The 26,435-nt window shown below is 42.4% G+C and overlaps 1 protein-coding gene across 10 annotated transcripts in view; it reads right to left on the bottom strand.

Annotated features, from left to right (window-relative positions):
- The window catches only part of LOC147718541 (synaptotagmin-like protein 2), a 684,078-nt gene that overhangs the window by 51,097 nt on the left and 606,546 nt on the right, over positions 1-26,435 (bottom strand). For all 10 annotated transcript variants that reach the window (XM_086918473.1, XM_086918472.1, XM_086918471.1 and 7 more), the window contains 3 exons: positions 23,477-23,555; positions 8,970-9,069; positions 7,816-8,021 (listed from right to left, as the gene is read on the bottom strand). In XM_086918473.1, coding sequence (XP_086774599.1) covers positions 7,816-8,021; positions 8,970-9,069; positions 23,477-23,555 — 385 coding nt within the window. The remainder of the gene's footprint in view (positions 1-7,815; positions 8,022-8,969; positions 9,070-23,476; positions 23,556-26,435) is intronic.

The raw sequence follows: 26,435 nt of genomic DNA, 5'->3' as shown, positions 1-26,435 counted from the left end.
AGGGATCTTGCTCTACCATGCCTCATGACTTATTCATTTGCTTTTTCCATTTTAGATCTTGGGAAAAAGCAATTCCTAAATAAGTAAACTCCTGCATTTGATGGACGTAGTGGAGTTTACCTTAAAAGTATTTTTTACACCTTTTTATGGCATAAACACCATCAGTCTTGTCTTGTCTGTGTTAACTGATAAACCTTTATTGTGGCAAAACTCACCAGACTTTTCAAATATAATCTGTAGTGCCATGGGATTTATAGACACCAAAAGGATTTTATTGGTAAACAAGAGTGCCAAAAGGTTTTTGCCTCTAATAGAGGGGGCTTCAATAACAAAGAACTCAACAGCTTAAATCACCTTATTCATATATAAAGGAATTAGCAAGAGAGGCAACGAATAGCCCTGTCAAGCTCCGTTGCCGACCTACAAGGGTATGGAGGATTCCTAAGCAGGGCCCCATCAAATCCTGGCAAAACTACCCTCATGGAGCCTACTCTTCATATGTAGGTCACTCTGTAGGATTCCCTGCTTGAGTAAGGAAGACCACAAAGGATCCCTTGGAACATTGTGGAAGGCGCAGCGAAGATAAACAAATACCGCATACATTTACTCTATCCTTAGCACAACATATTTTGATAAGGAAAAATCTAAAAGACTATTTATAGTGCTAATTACTTTTATGAAAGCTTGCTTGACAATGGGACAGAATCCTATTCTCCTCCACCAAATTCTCAAGTCTACACAACAATGTGCAAGCAGACAGTTTTGGATACTGTCAAGAAAGGTAATAGGTCAATCTTTTGCCACATTACAGTCACCTTTCTGAAAGAGGAACAATTTGAGCTCCTAGCCAAGCATATTTCCACCCAGCTCTTGTTGTGCTCATGACAGTTTTATATAAATGTCTTGCAGCTCTGATAGTTATGTCATCTCCTTGCTCTCTTTTTCCTTAACTGGTTTGGACAAGAGTGGCGCTAGATGTTTCTTTGCTTTATGTTGGCTCAGTTTTGCCCCAGGGTCTCCAGCCAGGTGTCAACATTCCAAGCAATCTTATGCTTCAGCTGATATAAAAAGGGCCTGGATTTTTCCTCTGCAAGAATTTGAAATTTGGTTGGGATCAGATTAATGAAGCTTATTCCCGCTTCCTGCATTCTTCTTTTACTGTCTCAAACTTTTATCTTTACAGTTAGACCACTTGTTTAATGTAAGGATAGAATAAAATGTTTCTGTTTGTGCAGAAAACAGTGGGGCATGTTTCCTGGCCACCTGAAGGATCACCTCTCTGAAGTTAAAGATGTAGGTGATAATAACTCTAGGTAGTGCACCCGGGTGGGGCATAGACGAACCACAGGATGTTGCTGTATGATGGTAAGTTGGCTGTTTTCAGGGATGGAGCTCGCTGAATATGCTGTCATCATCATCATCATCTTCTATATTCAAATGTGCTCCTCAAGTTTATTACGTTTTCTTTATGTTTCCAGTCTATTTTCCTATGAAGTGGTACCTTCTTGTAAAGGAGCCGGTGATATTGTAATTTTAGTTGTCCAGTTCAATCAGTATTATTGGTCCAAGATTTGTTTTGTTTAGTTGAAATAGATCGGGTATTGGGGGTTAAAGTTCCCTTGCGCTATCTAATCAATAAATGATATACTCAGGAAATTCGATGATGGTGAACCTCCATCAAAGATGTTTCTGGATCTTACGGGGAGCATTATGATTCAAACCAGTCAGTCCGTCAGTCAGTCAGTCAAAAGTCTTTATTTCGATTAATTAAAATCATAAAAGCAGCATCAAAACATTCATACATACAAGTTGCAAAAAAGTTTAAAATGTAATATACAAATAAATAGGTGTGCAGAGTTTTAGCAGCTGTTCATACATATACACAATAATTACAGTTCATGATTTGTGCATGATTTGTGCAAATAGCAAACTTTATAGCACTGCTATAAAAACTAGTTTATAAAATATACTATGTACAGATAAATAGTTGTGCAAAGTTTTACAGATTATCAGATATATACACAAAAAATTGCAATTCATGATTTGTGCAAATGTTAATCTTTGTAACACCTCTGTTAAAAACTACAATTTTAAAAACAAAAGTGCAGTTATTGTATTACCATGCTTTATACCTGAATGCCCCCTTCTCTTCCTACTGTGCTTTGAAGTAAACAGGTGTTCCCACTTTATTTATTAATCCTCACTGCTGCCACCAGGAAACTTGCTACACTAAAAATGGTGTGCACGCTACTCAGTAGTTGCAAGTGTAAGAGAGCTGGTCTTACTTGCAAGAAGCCTGCTTCTCGTAGTATGGGAAATAGAATTTTTTTACGGGCCACAGAATACTTTTCACAAAACATAATTAAGTGGAGTGGGTCTTGTGTGGAAAAATTATCACAGGAGCATGGTGCAGATTCTTCAGGTTTAGCCCAGTGCGAAAAGGAACCTAAGGTCAAGTGTATTAAATTGAACCTAAATCTTGTCAACAAAAACGATGGAAGGGTTTCGTGACAATCTTTAAATAGGGTTCTATTGAGGGGGAAGACTGTAAAAGGTAAATACTTCTTGCGCCCTTTTATTTAAGCTCCTCTTCATCTCTATCTGCCTCCAACAGGATTCTAAAATTATGTTTGATCCAAGCCACGTCCTCTTTCTTAATTCCCTCTGGGGCTGTATAAATTCAGGTCGGCCCATTCTGACACACGCCGCTCTAACATATGCCAGCCATGGGATTCCCTCTGCCTTCTCCAGGGCTAAGCAATCTTTGAGGATGAGATGGTTAAGGGTAATTTCCTCATTAAGCCACGTATTTGCCCAGCAAATCAGGGGAGCTGTTTTTAAATGATCTGTGATGTAACCGAGACCTAATTCAGAATGTATAGTTGGGGTTGACTGTGGAACCGACAACAAGGATCTAAGAAATCTGTTTTCCACAAGTTGGATTTTGCTGACAGAAGCGTATCCCCATATAGAGGCCCCATATGATGTGATTGCGCAGCATTTAGACTTATATCTTTTTAGCATGGCCTCCATTGGTCTAGCTCCCAACCTTTTGGCAAAACTAAGAAGGGCTGATTTTTTATTTTTTTTTAAATATGTTTTATTGAAACACTTGACATACAGTTACATTTCTTGTGAGCATAATTTGAAAGGGAAACAGTGAATTAAGCAGCTCGTACAATGTCTGTGCAAATGTTGATGATGGCTGAAAACCCAATAAATGCAATCATTAGCGAATAACGCAATCAGCTGTAATGGGGACAGTCTCGGCGTTCTCTATAAATGACACTCTTTCATTGCACTACAACATATTTTGCGGTGTCCATCCCACCAGAGTATCTGGCCCATCCCTTCAAGGCAGGTGTGCCTCTGGTCGGCTGTCCCCCTGTTGCCCACAACCCTCCGGCCAGTGATGCAATGTGTTGTTTCTCAATGGTGAGTGTTACCGATCAGGTCCGACTCTGGGCGGCGTATGTGAGTGCCGTGGGTGGCTAGTACACTCAAGAGTGTTGTCGTGGTGTGGTAGAGGGTTGCGGCAGGGATCGTCATGTGGGTTACAACCTTGTGCTTGCTTGTCAGGTGCAGAAAAAAGAAAAATTTGAAGAAAAACAGATGCAGCGTAGTCAACTGGGGGGGGCGACAGTCTGCTGAAACTACCTCTGATCCAATGGAGGAAATAGGAAAGAAATTGGGGGTGTAGGGAACCTTAACTCGAGGGGGGGAAAGGGGTGCTGCATTGTGGTTCCTGCCGTTCAAGGTCCAGGTAGTGTGGCAAGGTAGGGTGGAGGCGTCAGGTATTTGCGGGGCAACGGTTCGGGCGGTGTGTGTAGGCTACAAGGCCCGGGGCGGGGTTGCTCCGTTGGGGTCGGTCGCGTATGTGGCCCTTTCCGACTGGGGGGGGGGGGAGGGAGGGAGGAGCGTGGGGAGGGGGGGGGAGAAGAGGGGGAAAGGAGAGGGGTCGGGGGGGAGGGGGGAGAGAGAGTCCGCAGGGGCGGTGGCTCATGTCTGTATGTGTGCGGCTCTGGTTTCTCATTATTGCTGTGCATCATTCTTCCCAGATGAGTCCCTTCACCCTATGGGGGGGGTTGGAGGGGGGTGGGTCGTCGTCCAGCCTACATCATCCCTTTGTCGTGGCAGGCCTTGGTGAATGCTTGTAGGATGCCCTCCCAAATCTGGGCTATCGGGATGGCTCTCCGTCCCGCGGTTTCTTCCCTGCGTAACACTGTGCCCTCTGCAGTCGCCCAGTAGGTGAGGGAGGCACACCAGCTTTTCGTCAGTGGTGGGTCCGTGTCTTTCCAGTGTCGCGTTATGAGTCGTTTGGCGGTTATCAGTCCCAGATCCCAGAACCTGGTGTGGGCCTTATTGTGTTGTGTTCTGTTAATCAGGCCCAGCACACAGGTGTCCCAGTCGTGACGAAGTTCCAATGCCGTCCCTTTCGTCAACAATGTAGTGACATCATGCCAGTACGTCCGCAGTTCGGGACATGTCCACAGCATATGTAGGAGATCTGCATTCAGCAGCGCACATCGTGGGCAGCTGGAGGTATCCAGGCCGAAATAACGGTTGATCTTGTCCGGGGACAAAACTAAGAAGGGCTGATGTAGATCTTATAACAGCATTACTCTTCTGTTTCTGCTGGGGGAGCCAATTACCCTTTTCGTCAAATAAGACGCCTAGGTAATTAAACACCGGTACCCTAGAGAGATGGTTACCCAGGCATCTAAATGTGGTGACCTTACTAATCTTCCTGCGACTTCCCGCTATCATTACGCAGGATTTGCTACTGTTAACTTTTAGGTCTACTGACTCCATAAAGGTGCCGAAGTTATCCAGCAGCCTTTGAAGGCCCACCCCTGTCCGGGCAATCAATACGGCATCATCCGTGTACAGGAGGACCGGGATGCCCGATCCCCCCGCTCACGGAATATCTGCCTTAACCCCAGCCAAGGATTTTTCCAAGCCATTAATGTATATTGTGAATAGAAGGGGTGCCAGAATACAGCCTTGTCTGACACCCCGCCTAGAATTAAAATTGCTCGTGCACCTACCCTCCTGCGTGACCCTAACTGCTGCTTTTAGATTCTGGTGGAGGTCGCTTAGGAAGTAAACTAAAGGTGCCTCTATCCCCATTTCCAGGAGGATGTTCCATATTTTGGAGCGGTTCACCAGATCAAATGCTGAAGAAAGGTCTATGAACCCGAGGTTTTCTTGGTACAGTGTAGCCTAGTCTTTGAGAATCTGATGTAAAGCATTTTTTTCATTCAATTTTGGAGATGGCACTTGTTATGCTCATCTCCGCTAGACTCCTCGTTATTCAGCATATCTGCAACCACAATATTGTTTACACACGAAGCTGCAAGTGACAGGAGTGTCGCTATGTATTTACAAGGAATTAATCGAATCCCTCACTACTGTCCATGACAATGTAATGCAAGTTTTTGTGAGGGAAGGAAGTATTCAATAACCGTGAATTTAGTGTAAAGGTATCATCTACATTTTTCACATTTCTTTGCAGCATCAGAAATCAAAGGATAGTTTTTCAGCCTGTTTCCAGCTAATTTAATTGGAGAACAGAAAACAGCTGATTAAGCTTGAAAAATATAATTTTCACATTTACCCTTCTTGCTGCATATAGGTGTTCTTGATTAGACTTGGAATGGTTGAGAAGCCACAACTGTTCAGACATTCTGAGTAGTTTGTTTAATCATTCAAATCCTTAATCTACCAGGGACCAGACCTGTAATCCCTCAGTAGCACAGCGTCATTTGCAATTTCAAACAGAAGATAATGAAATGTAATATTATCATCATTCACAGCATGTTCACCAAGGAAACGTTGAAGATATGTTGCAAATTTGGTGGCAAGGTCATTGAGGTTAATTTCGCTCACGTCTTAAACCTACGTTTTCTGGTTCTTAGGCTGTTCCGCAATGCAAGTTCTTCACAATGAGATTCAGAAGGAAATTGGATAATGATCAGACCAGTCTACGATAACCATGCTCTTTGGAAGGATAGAAGTATATTTTGCAGGGATTAGGTCCATAGTGGCCCTTTGATCAGAAAGACTTTCAAATAGTGCTGAATAAAGACATTACCAATTGTGGTAAGAAGTCAATAAAGCTGTCATTTGTATTATTGAAAGGAGGTTGAATTCTCTAACATAGATGTGGTTATTAGAAAGCATAAATTGTGAGGGTCAATTGTTCCATGAGATCTTCAACATAAAAACTATTCTCCCTGAGGGATTGGAAATAACTTGAATCTTGGTGGCTTTAGAGCCAATACACTTAGGTTCAAGGGATTAAAAAGAGAAGGCCTGCGGTCAGGATACAGAAAGGGACTGAAGTAGGAGACGAAGATGCTCCGTTGCCACAATAAACATGAAGTGCATCTGCAGTTTTTAAATGTATGAGATTAAGAAAGGAGTAGTTCAGAGGGAGGTTTTTGGAAGCTGGATGCATGATCAGCGCAGAGCATGAGAAAACAAATTCAGCAAAGGAGGGGGCGTCAGGCTGGGGTGAGTGAAAAGCTGCCGGCTCAGAAGCATCTGAAGGAGGAGTAAAGTAAGAGGCTCTTCAGAAATATTGCATGATGCTTATCAGCAACGGCATGATGTCACAGCTATCAGAGGAGTCTTTATATATTGAATAACCTTTTCCTATATGATGCAATAAATCTAAAACAAGCCTATTATAAACCATGTTTGCACTTTTGTGAAGTCCTTCATTATTCTGCCTGTCTTGCCTTTTATTTTCATGTCTTTCTGCCAACTCTAGTGTGAAACAATATGCAGCTTTGAAGTGCCCAGGGAGGGGAAGAGACTACTCTTAGCCAATTTTTTACATATCTCCAGGCTTCCAAGGCAATGCACTACAGACGTTAGGAGCAATGTTGTAATATTTACTGGATGCACTGACATTAGTAAGTGGAGTCTTTATTTTATTTATGGACCCAGGTGCGTCAAAGCCAATTCAAAACACCATTTGGGTTAGATAAATTGTTTACAACTCCATGGAACAGAGCCAGAGTATATTAGAGGTTTTTTCCGGAAGTATTCCTTTGCTGCACTATTAGCTATATAGATGCAATTACTAAATAAATGCTCTATCAGCTGCACACATAAGGGTAACATACAGCTATTTACAAATCAAAAACCAAAGTTATCCACAATTTAATTGACAGAATCACGAAATACATGCATGGAAAAATAAGCAAACTGAATAAAATACTATTAATCCTAGAAGTCAGTTTTGCATGAATATATTTTGACTGCCTCTGTGGATTTTCAGCATCTGTAGAAGAGTGGATGTTAGCATATATCTAGAGAGTGTCAGAAAGAGTGCAGAAAAGAAATGTAACTGAGCTTACTTTGCTGGCTTTCATAAACCTTAGCAATGTTCTCACACATCAAACCTGACATGATGATTTTTCACAATGTCATGATGACATATGATATTAGTTTAACAACTCCTTAACTCCTAAAATGACCACTCTCAGAGCCACTTCTGTACCTCCTCATGCCCCATCCCAACTCCTTTACCTCACAGTTTTCCTCTTCTTTTGCATTCTCAACCACAGTCTCCTTATGGCTAGTCCCCTGTCCACTATCTAAAGTAGGAAATGTTCTTTATGTTCACGATACACATTTCGTAGTGAGCTGGAATACCTTCTGCTTTCAAGTTCTGGTGGCAGAAGGTTCACCGCACTGCCTTATGTGTGCCTAGAAGCTTATAATTTATTTTCCAAAAGAATAAGAATGTCACAAAGAACTTCAAAGTGCAGAGAAGGGCAGAACTTGGTAAAGATGTCTGCTTACCAGAACCAAGTCCCAATCGGATGCCCCCCAGAAAATGGTTGGTCAGTTTTTCGTGGTCCCATATGGTCAGTTCAACACAGGCGTCCTTCAGATCCTCCGTATGGAACCCGTCGTAAACGATAGTGTGGTTAAAAACCGGGTTGGGGTCTTTCTTTATGACTCGAGTCTTCTGATAACTCTTCTTACTCGTGTCGGGAAGCACATAACTGAAAGAAGGAAAAAAACACAAAACTGATGTCTGTGCTGACAATGCAGAAAATAACCGAGTTGTATAAATACTTCCACATAGGTTACCTTTTGTAATAGTAACTTTCTCCATCATTGGTGATTTCATCTTTTTGTGAATGTATTTGATCTTCATCTAAGAATTACTGTGCAAAAACTGTATATGTTACATTGAACACTAATAATTTCAAGAATCAATCATTTGATAATGAGATATCAAAAGACTATGAATGGCTAATTCATCTACAGGTAGGCAATACAGTTCTCACAGAATACACTCAAAGCTTGATTTAATAATGGTTTTGAGTAACAAGTGGTATATTGCTTGGTTTCTTAGATGAAGCAGAAAATGAAAAGTGCCTCACACACTTAGAAAGACATTCTTTAGTTCCAGGTACAACAAAAATAAACAGGAGTTAAATGTAAGTACCAACAACTGATGTCTTGTTAGCTCGGAGAAAACCTAGATCCAAAAAAACGAATAACCTTCCGTTCCTCTGAGCTCTGATGACCTTCCTTTGGTAACTTGGTTTTCAGTATCGGAGGCAAATCTTGGGTCATCTCTCCCTGTAACGCGCTTACCTTGTAGACCAACACATACCCTTGGCTTCTATTGTCTTTCCATAGACAGTCCCATTAGAATGCCTAAATCCCTCTTTCTGATGGTCAGCTTTTCTCTTATACCATAGTGCAGATAGGCTTTACATCTACTTACCGTTTTTGCACAAATACCTATTTGTACTTTTTTACTCCCACACTCTAAAGTAAGAAGAGTAAACTGTCTTTAATGGAAGTGCACAGCGTCTGCATTTGCAAGAAATTACTTGCATTATGGCATATTTGCTCTTGTGGTCAATTGTGCTTCAATATAGGCACAAACAAGTGCAGTGCTTACATTTGTACCTAAGGCTTGTTATGCAGGAACATACCATTTTACAAAAGAGTCAACACCCGATGGCCGAAGCTGAGGCAAATCTTTGGTATCCTTCACCCAGATATGAACTTCTCCAGAAGAAGGATTCTTTGGACCTGTGAAATGAAAGAGGTGCAGATTTTAAAATTTAAAGTAGGTGTTTTAATGTGTTTTTCAATTTTGGACACAACACTTTTAGGACAGTCTACAGGATGTACACGATCGGGTTGAAGGTGAAAAACTGGTGGTGCCGCTAGAAGTGATAGCAAATGGTTTTCTCGGGGAGTGACGAGGAGGCAAAGTGCAAGTGGGGGGCAATGACAGGAGTATACAATCACAGCTTATATCCATGCGGAATAGGACACTACAGAGCTGCAAGATCCTCCCAACAAAACAGACTGTAGAAGTATGCCCTCTTAATAGCCCCCACCAAACACAAAACTAGGAGTCAAGCATGGGAAGCCTCATATCCAAAGTGGACAAACAGAATGGACAAGAACCATCGTTAAGTGGAATCCTAGCACCAGCCTGAGTTCAAGAACTGAATTACAATAAAAATAGATATTGTGACACTGGACATTAATCTCATTAGGGCAGATCTTTGAAAAATGTCCAGCCGTACGGAGGTGGTGGAAAAAAATGACAGTAGAACACGCCCCAGACATAAAACAACATGGAGAAATAATCAAACGACCGAGAAAACAACTAGGGCTAAAAGCAATTGAGGATGAAGCAGTGGGCAACTTGCGGGGGTTTTAGATCAGGTAGAGGGATCCTTGGTTTAATTTTTTGTAGAGTCCCTACACCTGGATACGATCCAGCTGCGGGGACGATCAAAATTCTTCTCTGCAGAAAGAGCCCACAGGGCACCAATGTTTCTACCAAACCTGGGGGGAGGAGTAAACCTACAGCAATAAAAGCCAACATCTTCAACTGAGAGGACAAAGATGGCATACTGCAGGCAGCAATAGAGTAAAAGCCCCTTACAATATGAAAACACCCAGATCCGGATATTCCCGGCTTCACGCAAGCAGTTCAGGAACAACACAACTATGAACAAGCAATGTAATACACATGATGCTGTACCCTGCTAAGCAGAGAGGCATGGCAGAGGAAAGCTAGCTATTTCACAGCAATGGATGAGGCCCAAGAGGGAATGAATTAGGAAAAGGCTTGTCGAAACAGTGGAAGGACCCCGTAAGATGCCCAAAGGAAGGTTCAGAGACTTCGGACTTTTGGAAAATCCAAATTGGTGGCTGGAAGGTTAGGGGAACGTGCATGTAACTGAGGGTTCTTTCTTGAATGCTGACGCTGAACATGCATAAGTGCATAGCTGGTCAACTAACATGTTATGGCACATGAGTGACAAGTCTGCCAGAGGGAAGAGAGGTGGGTTCATTCGGCTGGAAAAAGCCATAGTGGGACAGGTACAAGGAAGGGGATCACTAACAGGTGTAACTTCCCTAACTAAGAGAAGGAAAAGTATACGGGCCAGACTAAAACCAGTAGCACCAAGTCCACCAGAGGCAACTAGATGATAATATAAAGAGTCTTATCCAAAAATCAAAAAACTTAATTGCTATTGTATGGGTGAAGGCTTTGGCATGAAGATGTGAGGTGGGGGAAAGTTGGGATAATTCATAATTATATGTTACCTGCAAGGACAAAAGAGGCATCAAAATGGCTGAAAAGGGGACCTACTGGCACACTCCTGCTGAACAGGTCACAACAGTGAACAGTAAAAGCTGTACACAATGGCACTTTGTATGACATGCATGACCTGGTACGTCAATGGCCTAGGCAATAAAATAAAGCAAGGGTTGGTTCAAAGGGTACTGTCCACTCAGAAGGCTGGTATAGTGTACCTCTAGGCGACACATTTGAAACTTAAAACAATTCCAGTTCATTGGGAGGGAGGAATACAGGCAATTTCTCCACACAGGATACACCATCGTGTCTAGGAAAGTTTGCCATACTAGTTACACAATCAATCAGTTTCCACCCAGGAATAAGAGGTATGGTATGGAACAATATGCAGCTTTGAAGTGCCCAGGGAGGGGAAGAGACTACACTTAGCCAATTTTTTTTACATATCTCCAAGGCAATGCACTACAGACGTTTGGAGCCATGTTGTAATAGTTCCTGGATGCACTGACATTAGTAAGTGGAATCTTTATTTTATTCATGGACCCAGGTGCGGACAAAGCCAATTCAAAACACCATTTGGGTTAGATACATTATATAGGCTGGGTTCACACATGAAATGGTAATCATTCACAGATGGAGGGACCTGCATGGAATTGAGCAGTGCTTTACTTATTAATTTGGGGACCACAATTGTTAAACGAGGACAGACTACTCCACAACACGTAATACTACTAACAGATTCACAGATGCCAAATGCGCTGCCAGGGGAATCTTCAATCCTACCCCCTGGTGACAAAGTTGCACTCATTATTCGGAAATTATTTGCAGACCCGGTTCGGGAAACATGGCGCCTAACTGACCTGAAAGTAACAGATGATCTCTTACAAGCAACAAACAATTACTCCACTGGCACCATGGAGATGACTGAAAGTACAGTTACACTTTGGGATGCCTACAAGTCTATCATAAGAGGCTACATCGACGCCAGGGAGGTGGGAGACTATAGGGAATAAAAGTGCAACTACAACAAATTAGAACAGGAAATCCTCCTTCTCGAGAAGGAACATGCTCTTGCCATTGTAAATTAATAATAAGCAGGTAAGCCTCCTGCCTTCCAGGAAACCAGAATTAAATAAATTACTGATGGAAGCTCTAATGTGCCTCTGATAGACTCGGTGTGAGTTGGGGATAGGTAGTAGGGGATATCCTTATACCTTAATGTTACAGCCAAAATATTGAGGACAAAAACATCTGAAAGGTAAATATGCATAGATTTTCTATATTTAACTCTACATATATGTTTTGTGATACATATCAGCACAATTTGTAGAGGTGGAGTTAGGAATAGTAAATCTATATTTCCCTTTATCCACTTAGCTTTCGATATGTTAGTCCTTAATATATTGGTCTACAATATTAAGGCATCACAATATTCCCTACTCAATACTCGATATTCCACACTACAACTAATAAACTTGGATTAAGCGTCAGCCATCAGGATAAGCTTCCTTCTACACTCTACTTTTCCTTTAAGATCTTTGCTGCTCTGCTTTCAATGGGCTCCCCCTTCTTGCTAGTTTCCTACATTGTTATTGTTATTGTTATTGTAGTTTTATATCGCGCCTAATCACCTACTGGTCTCTAAGCGCTTGGAAAGATGGTAACAGACAATAACTTGACAAGGTGAAAGCTGAGGACGTAGCTGGATTATACTGTGCTCATGCTTTTACTGAACAGTAGTGTTTTTAGGTTCTACATGCCATTACGTCTTCAACAAGTTCACTTTTTTCAACATTCAACATTTCTATTGTTCGGATAGATTTGGAAATCAATCACCTTTCCTCAATTTTTCATATGGAAATATGCTTTTTGAATAACTTTTTAACTCCTTATCAGTTTTTTTCCTTATTGTTGAATTTTTCTTATCAAATACTTGCCTTACTTGTTAAACTTGTTTTAGAACTTTTAAAAAGTAGTTGCTTCTTTATCTGCATTGTTGCTTGGTTTGTTTGCAACACACGTCTGGAATCAAATCCAATCATTATTTGAGATGGAAGAGGCTCCACCGGCAGTGTGTCCACCACATTTGAGTGAACTAAATAGGGAGAGTATTCTGGGGGAGCGGTGCAGCAAAAAATGTCAATTTTGGCAAATCCTTCATTGTGCTCCAGTTCTAAACTAAGCCACCTATCCCCAAATATACTAGGTTTTAGTCAAGAACAACCTGGAGAAGTATTGGTCATCCTACACTAAGATAGCTCCTTCTGAATTATAGGCTGGAGAATGTGGCAACTGAAAATACTTTGGAACATTGCAGCTGCTGCAAATAACTGCCCTATTGTAGTTTGTGAAAATGCTCTATTTCAGATCATTGTGAGCAAGAATTTCACCCTCTCGGGTTTTCCAATCTACAGACCCGCAGGCCCGTCTAATGACTTTAGAACTACTTTGATCAATCAAGTTGCTTCTTTAGCGCTCATCCAATTTTACCATCATAGGTGACCTAAATCTGCACTTTGACAAACTCAATGATACTGGAGCTAATGAATTACTGAATGACCTGACATCACTACAGATGAGTCAGGTATTGGGAGGCCCACAACACATAGCTGGTCACTGCTTTGATCCGTTTTTTTCAAACCTCCAAATCCTACAGGTGGCCTCTCTGAGACCTCTGGCCTGGACAGACCACCTGATTTATATGTCTCTCTGAGTAACTGGGCATAAACCCTTCTCCGCAAGCTCTTTTGGAGTTAAAATCCCATGGCATAAATTGAATATAATGGAATTTGGCAGCTACATTGTTTAATTCTCCCAGCTGCATCCTAATGTAGACTCCCGCCGATGTGGATATGAAGGTATGGATCACTTCGGCCATCAACAAGTTCATACCTTTCTAACAAGTCAAGGACAGGAGTAGGCCCTCTACTCCTTGTTCAATGAAATGCTAATCCCTGAGAAAAGGAGCTGCAAAGCGCTCGGGTGCACCTGGAGAAAATCATACAACACTGGGGCAAAGGTATTTTACATGAATGTACTCAAAGCTTATCATGAACTGATAAGAACAACCAGAGCAGAGTTCTTTCAATTAAATTGTCAAACAGCAAGAACCCTCCCAAGGAAATCTATCCCATTGTTATTAGTCTAACAACAACTCCAATGACTGAGCTGGTGGAGGAATCTAATGACTCACAGTAATAAAATTGTAGGTTTCCTAGAGGAAAAGGTTTATGCTATTGATGCCCAGTTTTCAGCCTACAGCTACTGCTGTTGATGATCCAAGTCCTAAATGACCAGAGAGAGCTCTGCCGGGGCCAGTTTCTAACAAACTACCCCTTCTGGACCTGCCCTCTTTTTTCACTCTATACACCGCAGTGAAATCAAGATCACCAGGTGAACCCCTTAAACCGGACACAATCCTAAAACTGCAGGAGCTGTTTTCCCGCTTCTTGAGATAGCCAATCTTACACTGTCCTCAGCCTTGGTTCCCCAGGCATGAATGCAGGCAAAAGTAATTCCCCTCCTGAAAAAGTCATCCCTCAACCCTACCAGCCTTAGCAGCTACTGCTCTGTTTCCCTGCTGTCTGTTCTAGCCAAGGGGGTAGAAAAACGCATTAACAAATTCCTGAAGGAGTTTTAGAAGCCAATTGCATTTTAGACACCTTTCAAAATTGCTTCAGGTCCCACCATATCTCAGAATCTGCTCTCCAGTCAGTGCCAGAGACGCTTCATGGAGTGGTGGATGAAGGCAGTTCTGCAGCTCTTATTCTCTTAGATTTGAGCACCACCTTTGACACTGTCTCACATACAGTGCTCTTACAATGCCTTTACAATATCAATAGAGGCATACTGGGTACAAAGCTGCCCTGGTTTTAATGCTTCCTTAACCATCGTTCTTTCCAGGTCTACCCCCACCCTGTGTCTTCCAGACGTTTGGAACATGGGGTACCTCAGGGCTCTTCAATGAGCCCCACTCTATTCAATCTATATGTCAGACCTTTGGCAGATATAGTGAAATACCTTGGGGTCTCTACTGTCTTTTACTCAGATGATACCCAATTGACCTTCTCTTTTTCTGCTGGCACATCTCAGGACATTATTAAATTTCAGAGCTATATGCAGTCAGTAGCTGGTTGGATGCATGACAATTGTCTAAAATTAAATCCCAGTAAAACAGAGATCCTGCTGTTCAGTAAACACACTAATTTGTGGGGAGATCTTTGGTGGCTACACAGCCTGGAGCCCCCTCCTTCACTCAAATTATTTGTGAAAACCTGGGGGCGTGAGTGGACAACTCCCTCAGTCTCAAGAAGCAATTAACCACTCTGGCAGGCACTTGTTTTGGTCTTATGAGAAGACTGAAAACCAGTGGTTAATTTGAGCCTGTGGTTTCCGGTGCTTGCTACCAGCACTTAATTGTCAACACCAGCACATGTGACAGCTTGCCACAAGGTGGCATTGTCAGGCTAATTTAGAGATGAATACAGCAACGCTCCTTTATCAATTCAATATACATTAAAATGATGATTACCTGCTGCCCAAGCCTTTATTATAGATTTGGGGCAAAACATAGTCCGAATTGTCACACTTGCAGGACTGTGATGGTTAATGGATGTGCCGTTCCTATCATTGGCAGAATGACTGGGGTAATGTGTGGTGCAAGCTGCAGGGCCTCCTGACGGGAGCCCTGTCACTTATTGTTTCTCAAATTAAGCACTGCTTAAACCTAACATTGGCCTATTTGAACCACGCATTCGTCCGATGATTATCCAATCTCTCATTCTAATTCAGCTAGACTACTACAACACTCTCTATCTAGGTTACAAGAAATCGATCCTAAAGAGGTTACAGTGGGTCCAATACGCAGCGGCCAAATTGCTGTTTTCCCTCCCTATGTTATGCTCTGCTTTGTGGCTTCTTCGCAAGCTCCATTGGCTGCCGTTGGAGAGCCAAATTCAATTAGAAGCCCTTAGTATGGCACATAGGATTATGAATGCTCCAGGTTCTCCCAACTTGTCTGAACTAATGCAACCTTATTGTCCTAAAATAGCACTCCGCTCTGCCAAGCTAAATTTGGAGGCAACTACATGGTTCTATAGGAAATGAGCAGGTGGTCGCTCCTTTCGAGTTTTAGCTCCAACCATTTGGAACAGTTTGCCTTTCTAGCCTTTTCCCAGAATCATCTTGATTTCAGGAAAAAGCTCAAAACCTGGCTTTTCATCTATTAGGAGGTCCTGGCCCCCCTTTGCTGCTCTCTTGGTGTGGTACTCTGGTTCGGTGTGTAGCACTGGGAAGCCGGTTGCTGGGGCAGCTATATAATTTATACATTTAATTAACATAACAATGTCTGGTCGGTGACGTTTATGGAATCTGAGGGCCACCATGCGTTTGATAAAATCCAGAAGGCCATTGACATTCCTTGAGATAAGAATAAATTCAGTCAACGAGACAAATCTGTAGCATCAATCTTCTTTGGAGCTGTAGAGAATTGGAAGGCACTCTAGGCTCTTGAGAAGGATACAGCAGTATGTGTTCTTTTAGGAAAGGCACTAGTGAGCAACTCAGGAGCACCAATGTGAGGGTTGAATGCCTAGGGACCACGAGCCCCCATTAGGTGAGCCACTGTGGTTGGCTGCATAGCTTGCCCAGTTGCTGACCGATTCAATGACTATGACCAGGGTGGGTCTAAAGATGAATTTCTCTTTTCAAGTCTTTTATTTAATTTATGTTCTATGAAAACATGTTACATATTACATGTTATTTGTATGGTGTATAAGAACTGTTATTTGCACAGTAGGCTTAAGTCACCACCGGATGTATTGTTTCGATATAGAGGCACCAGCACTGGTGGCATGGTCATTTCACAGAACAGATAATCAATATCATATAACATGAATAGGTATAGGGCCTCCTACTGACCCAGATGATTATCAAGTCTCTTTTAGGTCAATGTCCCTGAGATAATTTACACCATCTGTGAGAAACTGGGTTTTTGATTGAGGGAGGAGAAAATTAGTAATTGAGTAATGCTCCTGAGGCACTGGAGCAGTTTTGGCAAAGCAGTGGGTGGGTGACATAAAGGCACGGAATGGCGGGAGGCATGCATGCCCCCCTCCCCTGGGTAGTCACTATTTCAGCACAGCTTGGGATGATATGACTAAATTACTTGCACTTAACCTACATGTCGCCAAAAATACTCTGGCATGCAGGCCTTCTCCCCAATAAGAACTGTACCCGATGTTCCTTCCCAGCGACTATTATCTTTCATGTTGTGTGGCAGTGCCCGGTGATTGTGTGTTACTGGCCGAATGGCCAATCCTGGGCTAGGATCCTAGATAGACCCACTGAACTGATGCCAGGTCTTATGGATGAGTTTGGGGCGCAAGAGGTAATCGGATGCTGGTTGGTCTAGTAACACTGGTTTCTAAGAGTGACATAGCACATGAATGGAAATCTCAACAGCCCTGGGAGTTGGTGGAGTGGAAATCTGGCATTGATTGGTGTGCCAAGCAGGAGGAGCCAATTTACATTGCTAGAGGAAGTCCTCAAAAGGTTTATAAAATACGGGGCAAATGGTGGGAATATTATGGTTTGGCAACTGCGCGGAAGGCCGTGTCCTCGCGAGCCATGTCCCTCTGTGATTTGTTGGAGTCTTGGAGATGGGCGGGAGGTGTGGTACTGAATCGGAAGAAGGTTTTATGTTATTGTATTTCATCTAAAAAATCAATCTGTCGTACTGTAGAGATATAAGCAGCCTCTGCTATCAGTAAATGGCACAAATGGAACTGAGTTTGGTATATCTCAGGTTTGTCAATAGCCTTATAGACAAAAAATATATAGGCTTTTATCCATGCAACTACAATTGGTAAGCTGATTGTTCTTGTGTGCGTAGGGCACAATCTCAATGAACAGGCCAAACTTTAGACTTCAATGCGGAGCTGTTATGCGGAATGGCATATCAAATGTTCAGTTGTAAAAAAGACATTTAAAATCATCTTGAGTCTCAAAACTACCAACAAACTAACACCTAACCTTTTTACATAGTTTTTACATCTGGTAACCCATAATGATGTTACAAAACGTTTGCCAAGATACCCTCTTTCAGAGTAGGCACCTATCTATGATAGTTATTCAAAAAGGGATGTCAGGGGGAGAAAGGCTATATAGGGCAGCCCCCCACTTACCGAGGGGACTCGGCAGCGGTAACTCACACCTCGGAGTTTCCAAGACGGATTCGTGATCTGTGACACGCCGTCTATTGATGCTCAATGGTACGACCACCATATTCGAGCATAAGGTCCTCATATGAAAGGTGGAGGATTGTGAATAGAGACCCAACTATTTGCCCTGACGAAGTTGCCAATGACAAGGCAATGAAACATGTCGGTCCAGTCATAAAAATGTATGGTATTAATTGAACCACTTTTAAACGTGGAGTTTGGCAGCACCAGAATAAAATCGACTCAGCCAGCCAAACTTCACATTTTTATTTTGTTGTTTGTTGGGTGTGGGTACTTCTGCTTTAAACACTTTTGTCTGTCCCACTAGGAAGTGTATCTGTACACTCCTTGTCTGTCTTCTTCTCTATTCTTTCTGGTGCACATCTCCTCTGCACTTGTTTCATCCTCCTAGCCAGGAAAGTAGCCGATGATGAGAAGTGGGTATACCGGTAATTAACAAACCGGGAACCCCCTCGGGTGTTATGTCCGTGAGGTACTTTCCTGGCCTTCTCACATATTTCTCTATGTGGATGAGTCTGTACACATTTATGTTTATATTCTAAGGCATGGCAGGACCTGTAACACAGTAATATATATATTAAAATTCTTTCTGGTGAGCCAATATGATGTGTGGCCCCATTAGTTACAGAGTTTGAGAATTATATCATGCAGGCTGAATAGGGCTTTTTGTTTCATACCTATCTATGATAGACAAGACTGGTAGGATCATCTGAATATCAAAACACACACTCCATAGGTGGAGGTAGGTGCATGAGTGTCAAAGATTGTGATAGGAAAATAAACCATACGAGGTTACAATCGGCCCCCACCATCGCACTCCATCTCCGAGACATCATCAACACCTCCTTCAACACAGCCACCTTCCCTGAGAGCTGGAAGCACGCCGAGCTCAGCGCACTACTGAAGAAACCAACAGCGGACCCGACCAACCTCAAGAACTTCCGCCCCATCTCGCTCCTTCCCTTCCCGGCCAAAGTCATCGAAAAGGTCGTCAACAAGCAACTGGCCGCCTTCCTTGAGACGAACGGATCCCTCGACCCATCGCAGTCCGGATTCAGAGCCAATCACAGCACCGAGACTGCCCTCATCGCAGCCACTGACGACATCCGAGCCCTGCTGGACAAAGGTGAAACAGCGGCACTCATCCTCCTTGACCTCTCCGCTGCATTCGATACTGTTTGCCACCGCACCCTAGTCCAACGACTCAACGACACCGGCATCCAGGGGAAGGCCCTGGACTGGATCACCTCATTCCTCTCCGGAAGAACACAGAGAGTACGCCTCCCGCCGTTCCGCCCGGAGGCCACCGAAGTCATCTGCGACGTCCCACAAGGATCATCGCTCAGCCCCACTCTCTTCAACATCTACATGAAACCACTAGCTGCCATCGCTCGCAACCACAACCTGAACATCATTTCCTACGCCGATGACACCCAGCTGATCCTCTCCCTCACCAAAAACCCCGACACCGCCAAAGCGAACCTTCACGAAGGGATGAAAGACGTCGCTGAATGGATGAACAGCAGCCGCCTAAAGTTGAACACGGACAAGACAGAAGTCCTCATCCTGGGAACATCGCCCTCCGCATGGGACGACTCCTGGTGGCCCCCAGCCCTAGGCACCGCACTCAAACCAACAGACCACGCACGCAACTTGGGCATCATCCTGGACTCCTCCCTATCGATGACCAGGCAAGTCAACGCCGTCTCCTCATCTTGCTTCCACACACTCCGCTTGCTCCACAAGATCTTCCAATGGATTCCCACCGAGACAAGGAAGACGGTCACCCAGGCCCTCATCACCAGCAGACTGGACTATGGAAACACCCTCTGTGCCGGAACAACAGCCAAGCTTCAGAAGAGACTCCAGCGCATCCAGAACGCCTCCGCCCGACTCATCCTGGACGTCCCCCGACGCAGCCACATCTCGAGCCACCTGAGAGACCTACACTGGCTCCCTGTCAACAAGAGGATCACGTTCAGACTCCTCATCCACGCACACAAATCCCTCCACGACCTGGGCCCTAGGTACCTCAACGACCGCCTGACCTTCTACACGCCCACCCACCAGCTGCGATCGGCGAACCTCGCCCTCGCCGTCGTGCCTCGCATCCAGAGAGCCATCGCCAGAGGAAGATCCTTCTCCTACTTAGCGGCTAAGACATGGAACTCCCTGCCCGTCCACCTGCGGCTGACCCAGGACCACCTCGCCTTCAGGAAACAGCTCAAGACCTGGCTGTTCGAGCAGTAGCAGACCCCCCTCCCCACGCGCCTTGAGACCCTTCCGGGTGAGTAGTGCGCGATATAAATGACATGATTGATTGATTGATTGTATACCCTAGATCTTAAAGGCATAGAATAGCCAAACAGGTTACAGTGTCAACCGCAGCTTAAAGTCACTGATAAACTGAAATGGGACCAAGGCAAACTTCAGTAGTTGAAACATATACCACCTTAATAGTGCACACAAAGCACTGATCCTGATTCACAAAGACAAAAGCTCTTTCTTTTTTGTGGAAATAAATGACAGTTCCAACATGTGTATACAGTTTTTTTGAGTCGTAAGTCACTTGAAGGAAAAGATCCTTCTAAAGAGTTTTGGGGTGGCATTGAAAATGACGTGTACGCCCACTCCTTTGAACTTTTGTCCATACTGACATACATTTGCTCTGCCTTTCCCATTCTATGAACATCTAAGGGTATGGCTGGAAGTGGTGCAGTATGTAAGGGAAAGTAAGTGAAACACCCCCATTTCTTAAGAAGGTGCCTGAGAAGGGAGGCATTCACATGGAAAATCATTTTTCACATAAATATAAAAAGACAAACAAAAATACAAAATTTGTTTTATATCGATACTCTTGTGTTTTTCTGAATCTATAGGTATTACACAAATGTAGGGTTAGTGAAGCCAGGTGTGTAGAAACATACTCTAATCTTTGAAACTGCAGACATTTTGTGACCCAGGTCTTGTATGTGTTTGCGAATGGAAATTCTGCAAACTGCTGTAATCTCTGTGAAATACAAAATTTCAAAGGACTATGTTAGTTAAGTATAAAGCCAAGGGTATCCAATGCCCCAATAAATGAAGCCAAGGCCAGTAGGTCCTGCTGATTATGCACCTACAAAAATCCCATGGTAGCCTCCCCTGGTCAATTTGACTGTGACCTCTTTCCAAAACGTTATTATCTGTTACCTCTTTACTTGGATTTGGTTCCTATGGTTACCTATGATGTCTGCCAAAGTTACTATCTACCCATTTCTAAAGGCACTCTCAGGTCACCTGGTTGTGGTTTGCAGTACTTCACAAAAATCTCTAATAAACCTATATATCACTTAAAAAATATAAAGGTTACAGTGACGTTATAGTTATGTATTGTAGTAAGATCTTATCTTACGTTAAAAAAACCTCAATGATGTTGTTTAACATGTTATGAGTTATGTAATTTGGGAGGTGATAGGCAGTGCTTGAAGGGGCACAAGCTACAGTTAGCTCAGTAGATTATCCCTGTTCCACTTCAGTGTTTTTTTAACATTCTTTTTTTATGCTATGTTAACACCTAACTGTAGAGTCATTTAACCTTTTTTTCAGTGAATTTCTAGGGTTTTTATTTAATGTAAGCTAAGCTTTTACCATACCTAGCTATAATGGCACTTTAATCTTTATTTTATTCATTACTTTCTGGGGCTTTTTTAACACAAGGTAAGATCTTATTACCATGCCTAACAAAAATGCCACTTTACCCGTTGATTGTACAGTACATTTCTGTGGCTTTGTGATCACATTCATCCAACTCTCCATTAAGTACAGCTTTTGGCCCTGTGCAGTGGAGCTGGGGAGGGTGGGTTGGAAGGAGGGCATTGCATCTGACCAGGAATGAACCTGTTGCAGCAGTCAACCCAGTTGAATATGGCTTTCACATGTGTACAGTGGGGGATTGGCCACAGGACCTCACCCGGCCAGTTCTCATGAGGGCAGCAGTACCCCAGCTGCACACAACCTTTGACCGTGCGTATCTGGTGGTTGACTGCGGGCCAAGGTCTCTGGTAAAGTCCTACACTCAACCCCTACGGGTGACCAACTCCCCCTGCACATGGCCTTCGACTGTGCACAGCAGCGGTTTGCCATAGGCCGTGGGCTCTGGATAGAGCTTGAACCATACTACCTGTGGGCAGTCAACCCCCCCAGCACACGGGCAGTTGGCCACAGGGCATGGGTCCTGGCAAAGGCCACCCCCAACCTTCCATGGAATCCAATGCCCCGGCAGACCCCCAAACCGCATTTAATTTATTATGAATCTTCAAAATGCTTTTGTGGTTACTGCAGTACTTCACTTTCCTAGTACCGCTTACACGGTACCAGAGTGCCATGGAGGTGAGACTTGAGCAGCGGGTTGCATGGGAGCACAGCAGAACCTCTCCGGAGGCATCCACTGGGTCCTGCAGGAGTACTGCGGTATTCATGGCACCCACACATTTTCTATTGCATGTTTTGCCCCTTAGTCACTTTGAGTCCCCCCACTACTGCCACAATACCTTCTTAAGTGAGTTGTGCACCATACCAATACACATAAAAAACTAGTGCCACAGGGTCAGGGTGTCCCCCCGGTGCCCTTTTATACTACTTTTTAGAAATACATTTAGGACACGAGGACAAATTTCCCAAGTGCTGTAATGGCAGCTGCAATATTTTTCTCTCAGTTGCATTCAACAAATCAGATTGCTCCGCACCATTGGACCAGTCTAGATCCCGCGGTACCGAAATACTTGACAGAAGAAAAAGCTCTCTTGGCCAATCAGAGGGCCCTATTTTTAAAAATGTCAGTACTGGGGAACTACCGTGAGACCAATCGCCCAGATATATTTCACTTTTTAACTCCTTCCTGACCACCCCAAGCACCTCTTTAAACACACATTTCTTGAAAACGGCCGAATGGATTTACACCAAATATTGAAAAGCATGTTTTCTGAATAATATTCTAACTTTTTGCCAAATTTGGAGTAAGTCTCTATCAGGCAGCAAAGATTCCTATGGAAATTAATAGAAGTAATCAATATATTGGGACTCCCCATTCTTTTTGAGCCCCGCTTGTCAGAAACTTCCCAGAGGTGGATAAACGTTGTTTGGGAAAGTATATGCAGAGTTAGAAAACAGCGCCAAAGTTATTGGCAAAGCAGAAAACTGTATTTTTATAAATATATGTGTGCTCATGCGTATTTATAATATGTATATGTTATATGTCTATATATATATATATATATATATATATAGACGTGTATTTATTTATACGTATATAAACTTTGGATATATATATCTATCTATAAATGTTTGGAATCTGTATATAAATTCTGACATCAATGTAAATATATATCTATATGTATATGTGTACTTGATGTAAGAATGTATATACTGCTTCCAAAGATGATGACTGGTTTATATTTTAAAAGTTCAAACCTATAATGTGCAAGATGTAAAATTGTGCGCTGTAATGTTCTTCACATTTAAAAACTCTAGTGTAGGACATGGTAATTATGCATATATGCTAATATTAAAAGTTATTATCTGCTACAGTTTAATTAGCCTCAACATGGTCACAAGCAATGGAATTAGCAAGCCATTCATTTTACCATGTTTTTACCTAAGCTTCCTGGTGGGATGTATTTAATTGACAAATTCATTACTCCGCGGTGATCCACTCCATTGATGGCAGAAATGCTCTGAAACATAAAGGCAGATTGGGTGCAATAAATTAGTCCATGGCACATCTTAAATTTGTCTGCAGTAAAAGTCAATTACTTTTAATGTCACTGTGACACACTTGTGGCTTATCTACAATTCTTTTCATCAGGATAATTTTGCTGTATTGTTAATTTGAACATGAACTTGACTGGTTGCAGATGCAGTTGAAGGACAATATCTGGCTTCAACAAGCTCCTTCTAGTTAACAGATCATTCCTCCCATTAGAAAAATATATGCCATAAAATTACTTCCTTGATCAATTCACATCAGTAATTCAATTCCACATCATCGAAAGAGGGCTAAACAAAAGTGTTAACTAAATAACAAAGAACTGGCAAGGCCAATAATGTCACCTATTGTCTTTGTCAATCTTTGTATATTCTCCCCATCCGGCTGTTGTGCATGCATACGGAATGGTATTTCTTATGTTTTAAAACAAAAAATAATTCCAAGACGGTCACCATGCGTGCACATGTGAACACACCAGTGGTAGTCTGAATGATCTGAAATCCATTTAAAGAAGGCTGCCAGATACAGGAGGAATGTCTGACAGCTAAAACTGTCTGCAGATAAGATTGCAATCACTTCAATAAAAAATTCTGTCATCAAAAATGTAAAAATATCAGGGAGAGAAATGATACTTTACTTCTCAAATCCCAAATAATTGCTCCCTTATTGTGTAAAACTGATCTAAACATCCTTGTAATTAAATAATATTATTGAGCAGAATTGTGTAACTAAGTACTTTTATGAATTTATGGACTCTAAGCAATATTTATTGGTGATTGTAAACCTAAAGGAGGACAATGGTGGAAATGGCATTGGATGGGCCACTGTAAATTGGGGAGCCTGTCTGACCCCATTCACATAAGCATCAGGACCGCCACACGGGTGTTCGCTACGGTGAATAACCCCCCTATGGCGTCCTCTAAATGAGTAAGAGTACAAAAGACAAGGGCGGATGGTACATCCTCCTTTTTTTGGTGGATGACCTGTTACCACTCTCCTCTAGCTCGGATCCTTTAGTGTCTCATTTAGAGTGCAGTGGGATTTGAAGAAATTTCATTTTCATTTTACTTGAGTGCATCATGGAAATACAGAGTCAGGTTTTTACTAGTAAAAGCTAGTAGTAACTATCCCACACATGCATATGGAAAAATATGTGTGTATTATAATGTTATGAGCATGGAGCTGTAACTAAAGCTGTATTGTCCATCTCCTAAATGCAGTGACCTTATTTTCTCCCTAAGTAGGATGACCATCGCTCTCCAGGTCATTACAGACAGTTTCAAATCCTGGACTGAAGTGTAGTAGCCTAATACATCCTGGGTCTTGCAGTCCTGTTTTGCTTCCACTGAACTAATAAGAATAATGTATATGATATAATATGATATGTCAGTTAAAAGTTCAGAACTGGACACATTGTCTGTAATGAGCTAGAGCAGTGTTTCCCAAACTGTAGAATGTCGTGAGCCGCGTTTTGGTGGGTCGTGAACCATTTTTGGTGGGCCGTCAGCCGAATTTTAGTGGGTCGCCACTGTCCAAGCAAAAAAAATAAAGATGTCTTTAAATTCTGTATTTATCCACTCACTATTGCTGCGCTTCAAAGACAGAGGTTAAACGTCAGTCATATCTTCTGCTGTTTATTTGTTAATAAAGGGACTAGTGTTCACAACCGGCTTTTACTTTGCAGTCAGAGAAACAAAAGTAAAGTGACATTCAGGCTAGGATACATGAAGTGTGAAAGAAAATGAAAGGCCGAAGGATGTCATTTTTTCCTAACACATAACAAAATGTAAATACCTGTAAAAGTACCGTACACATTCAGCAGTTATAATTCTGAAGTGTGATGGAAGCAAAGATTTTAATAGGATCAGAACAAATCAAGAAATAATGAAATAAATGTATGGTTCTTCATATTTAAAGACTGTATGAAGGGGATGGTGGGTGGCTCAGTGGTAACTCAGTGACCTTCACTCCTTAAGGGTTCCATTGTTTACTTTCTGAAACGCAGCTGTCACTTTGTATATCAGAGGTAGGGCTTTCAATAATATTAATATTTGCTGAATATACTTCCGGGGAGCAGCAGGGTTGTGTAATAAATCTATATTCAGTTGACACGTCCTGTTCTAACACTCATTCGATATTCACAATAACAGGTGTGTGAAGGTTGCAATTCTCTCTGCTATTCTGAAACACTAGATACAAAATAAATATTCAATATACCATCGACTGAACAATGTGGTTTAGAAATTGTTAAAGATACCCTAAAGACGTCGATACGTTGGAGGTTAAAATGCCGCACAAACATAAGGTTACTTAAACCTAATGTAACTTCAATGCATAGGTGGAATATAGACAGGAGAGCAAAAAATATCACAGTGAACATGGGTGGATGGTCAGCTTCCTCACCTACTTCTGCACTCTCACTAATTATAGCATCATCACTGCATTGTAGTGTGTTGACAGGCTGAGTCCAGTCTGCCTCGTCGCCATTGTGATGTGTGTGGGACATTCATGAAAAGAGGGGTGGGATTCGAGTAAAAGTTGGAGAAGGTGATTCCGAAAAGGTGCACTTTCTTATTTTTATTACAGGATGAGAGAGGACACAAGAAAGAGGGGTGTATGTACACTACATCCTGCCCAATGTCTTTCTTTTTTTTTAAATAATGCAAGACAGTTTTCCTTAAATAAAAATGGATTGCATTTAAAAACATTTATGACACTTTTAAGATTTGTTTTTTGAGAGTAGGCAGTGGCCTGAGGGACCACTGCCTGCTCTTAAAGAATATTTAAAAAAATATTCTAAATGGGAAGGGAGTTCTACGGGGACCTCTTCCCATTTGTAAATGGGCTA

This window comes from Lissotriton vulgaris, chromosome 4_1 (assembly GCF_964263255.1).
Source record: "Lissotriton vulgaris chromosome 4_1, aLisVul1.2, whole genome shotgun sequence".
Lineage (NCBI taxonomy): Eukaryota > Metazoa > Chordata > Amphibia > Caudata > Salamandridae > Lissotriton > Lissotriton vulgaris.
The sequence above is the reverse complement of the archived record's forward strand: the minus strand, read 5'-3'. Positions and strand labels throughout refer to the sequence as shown.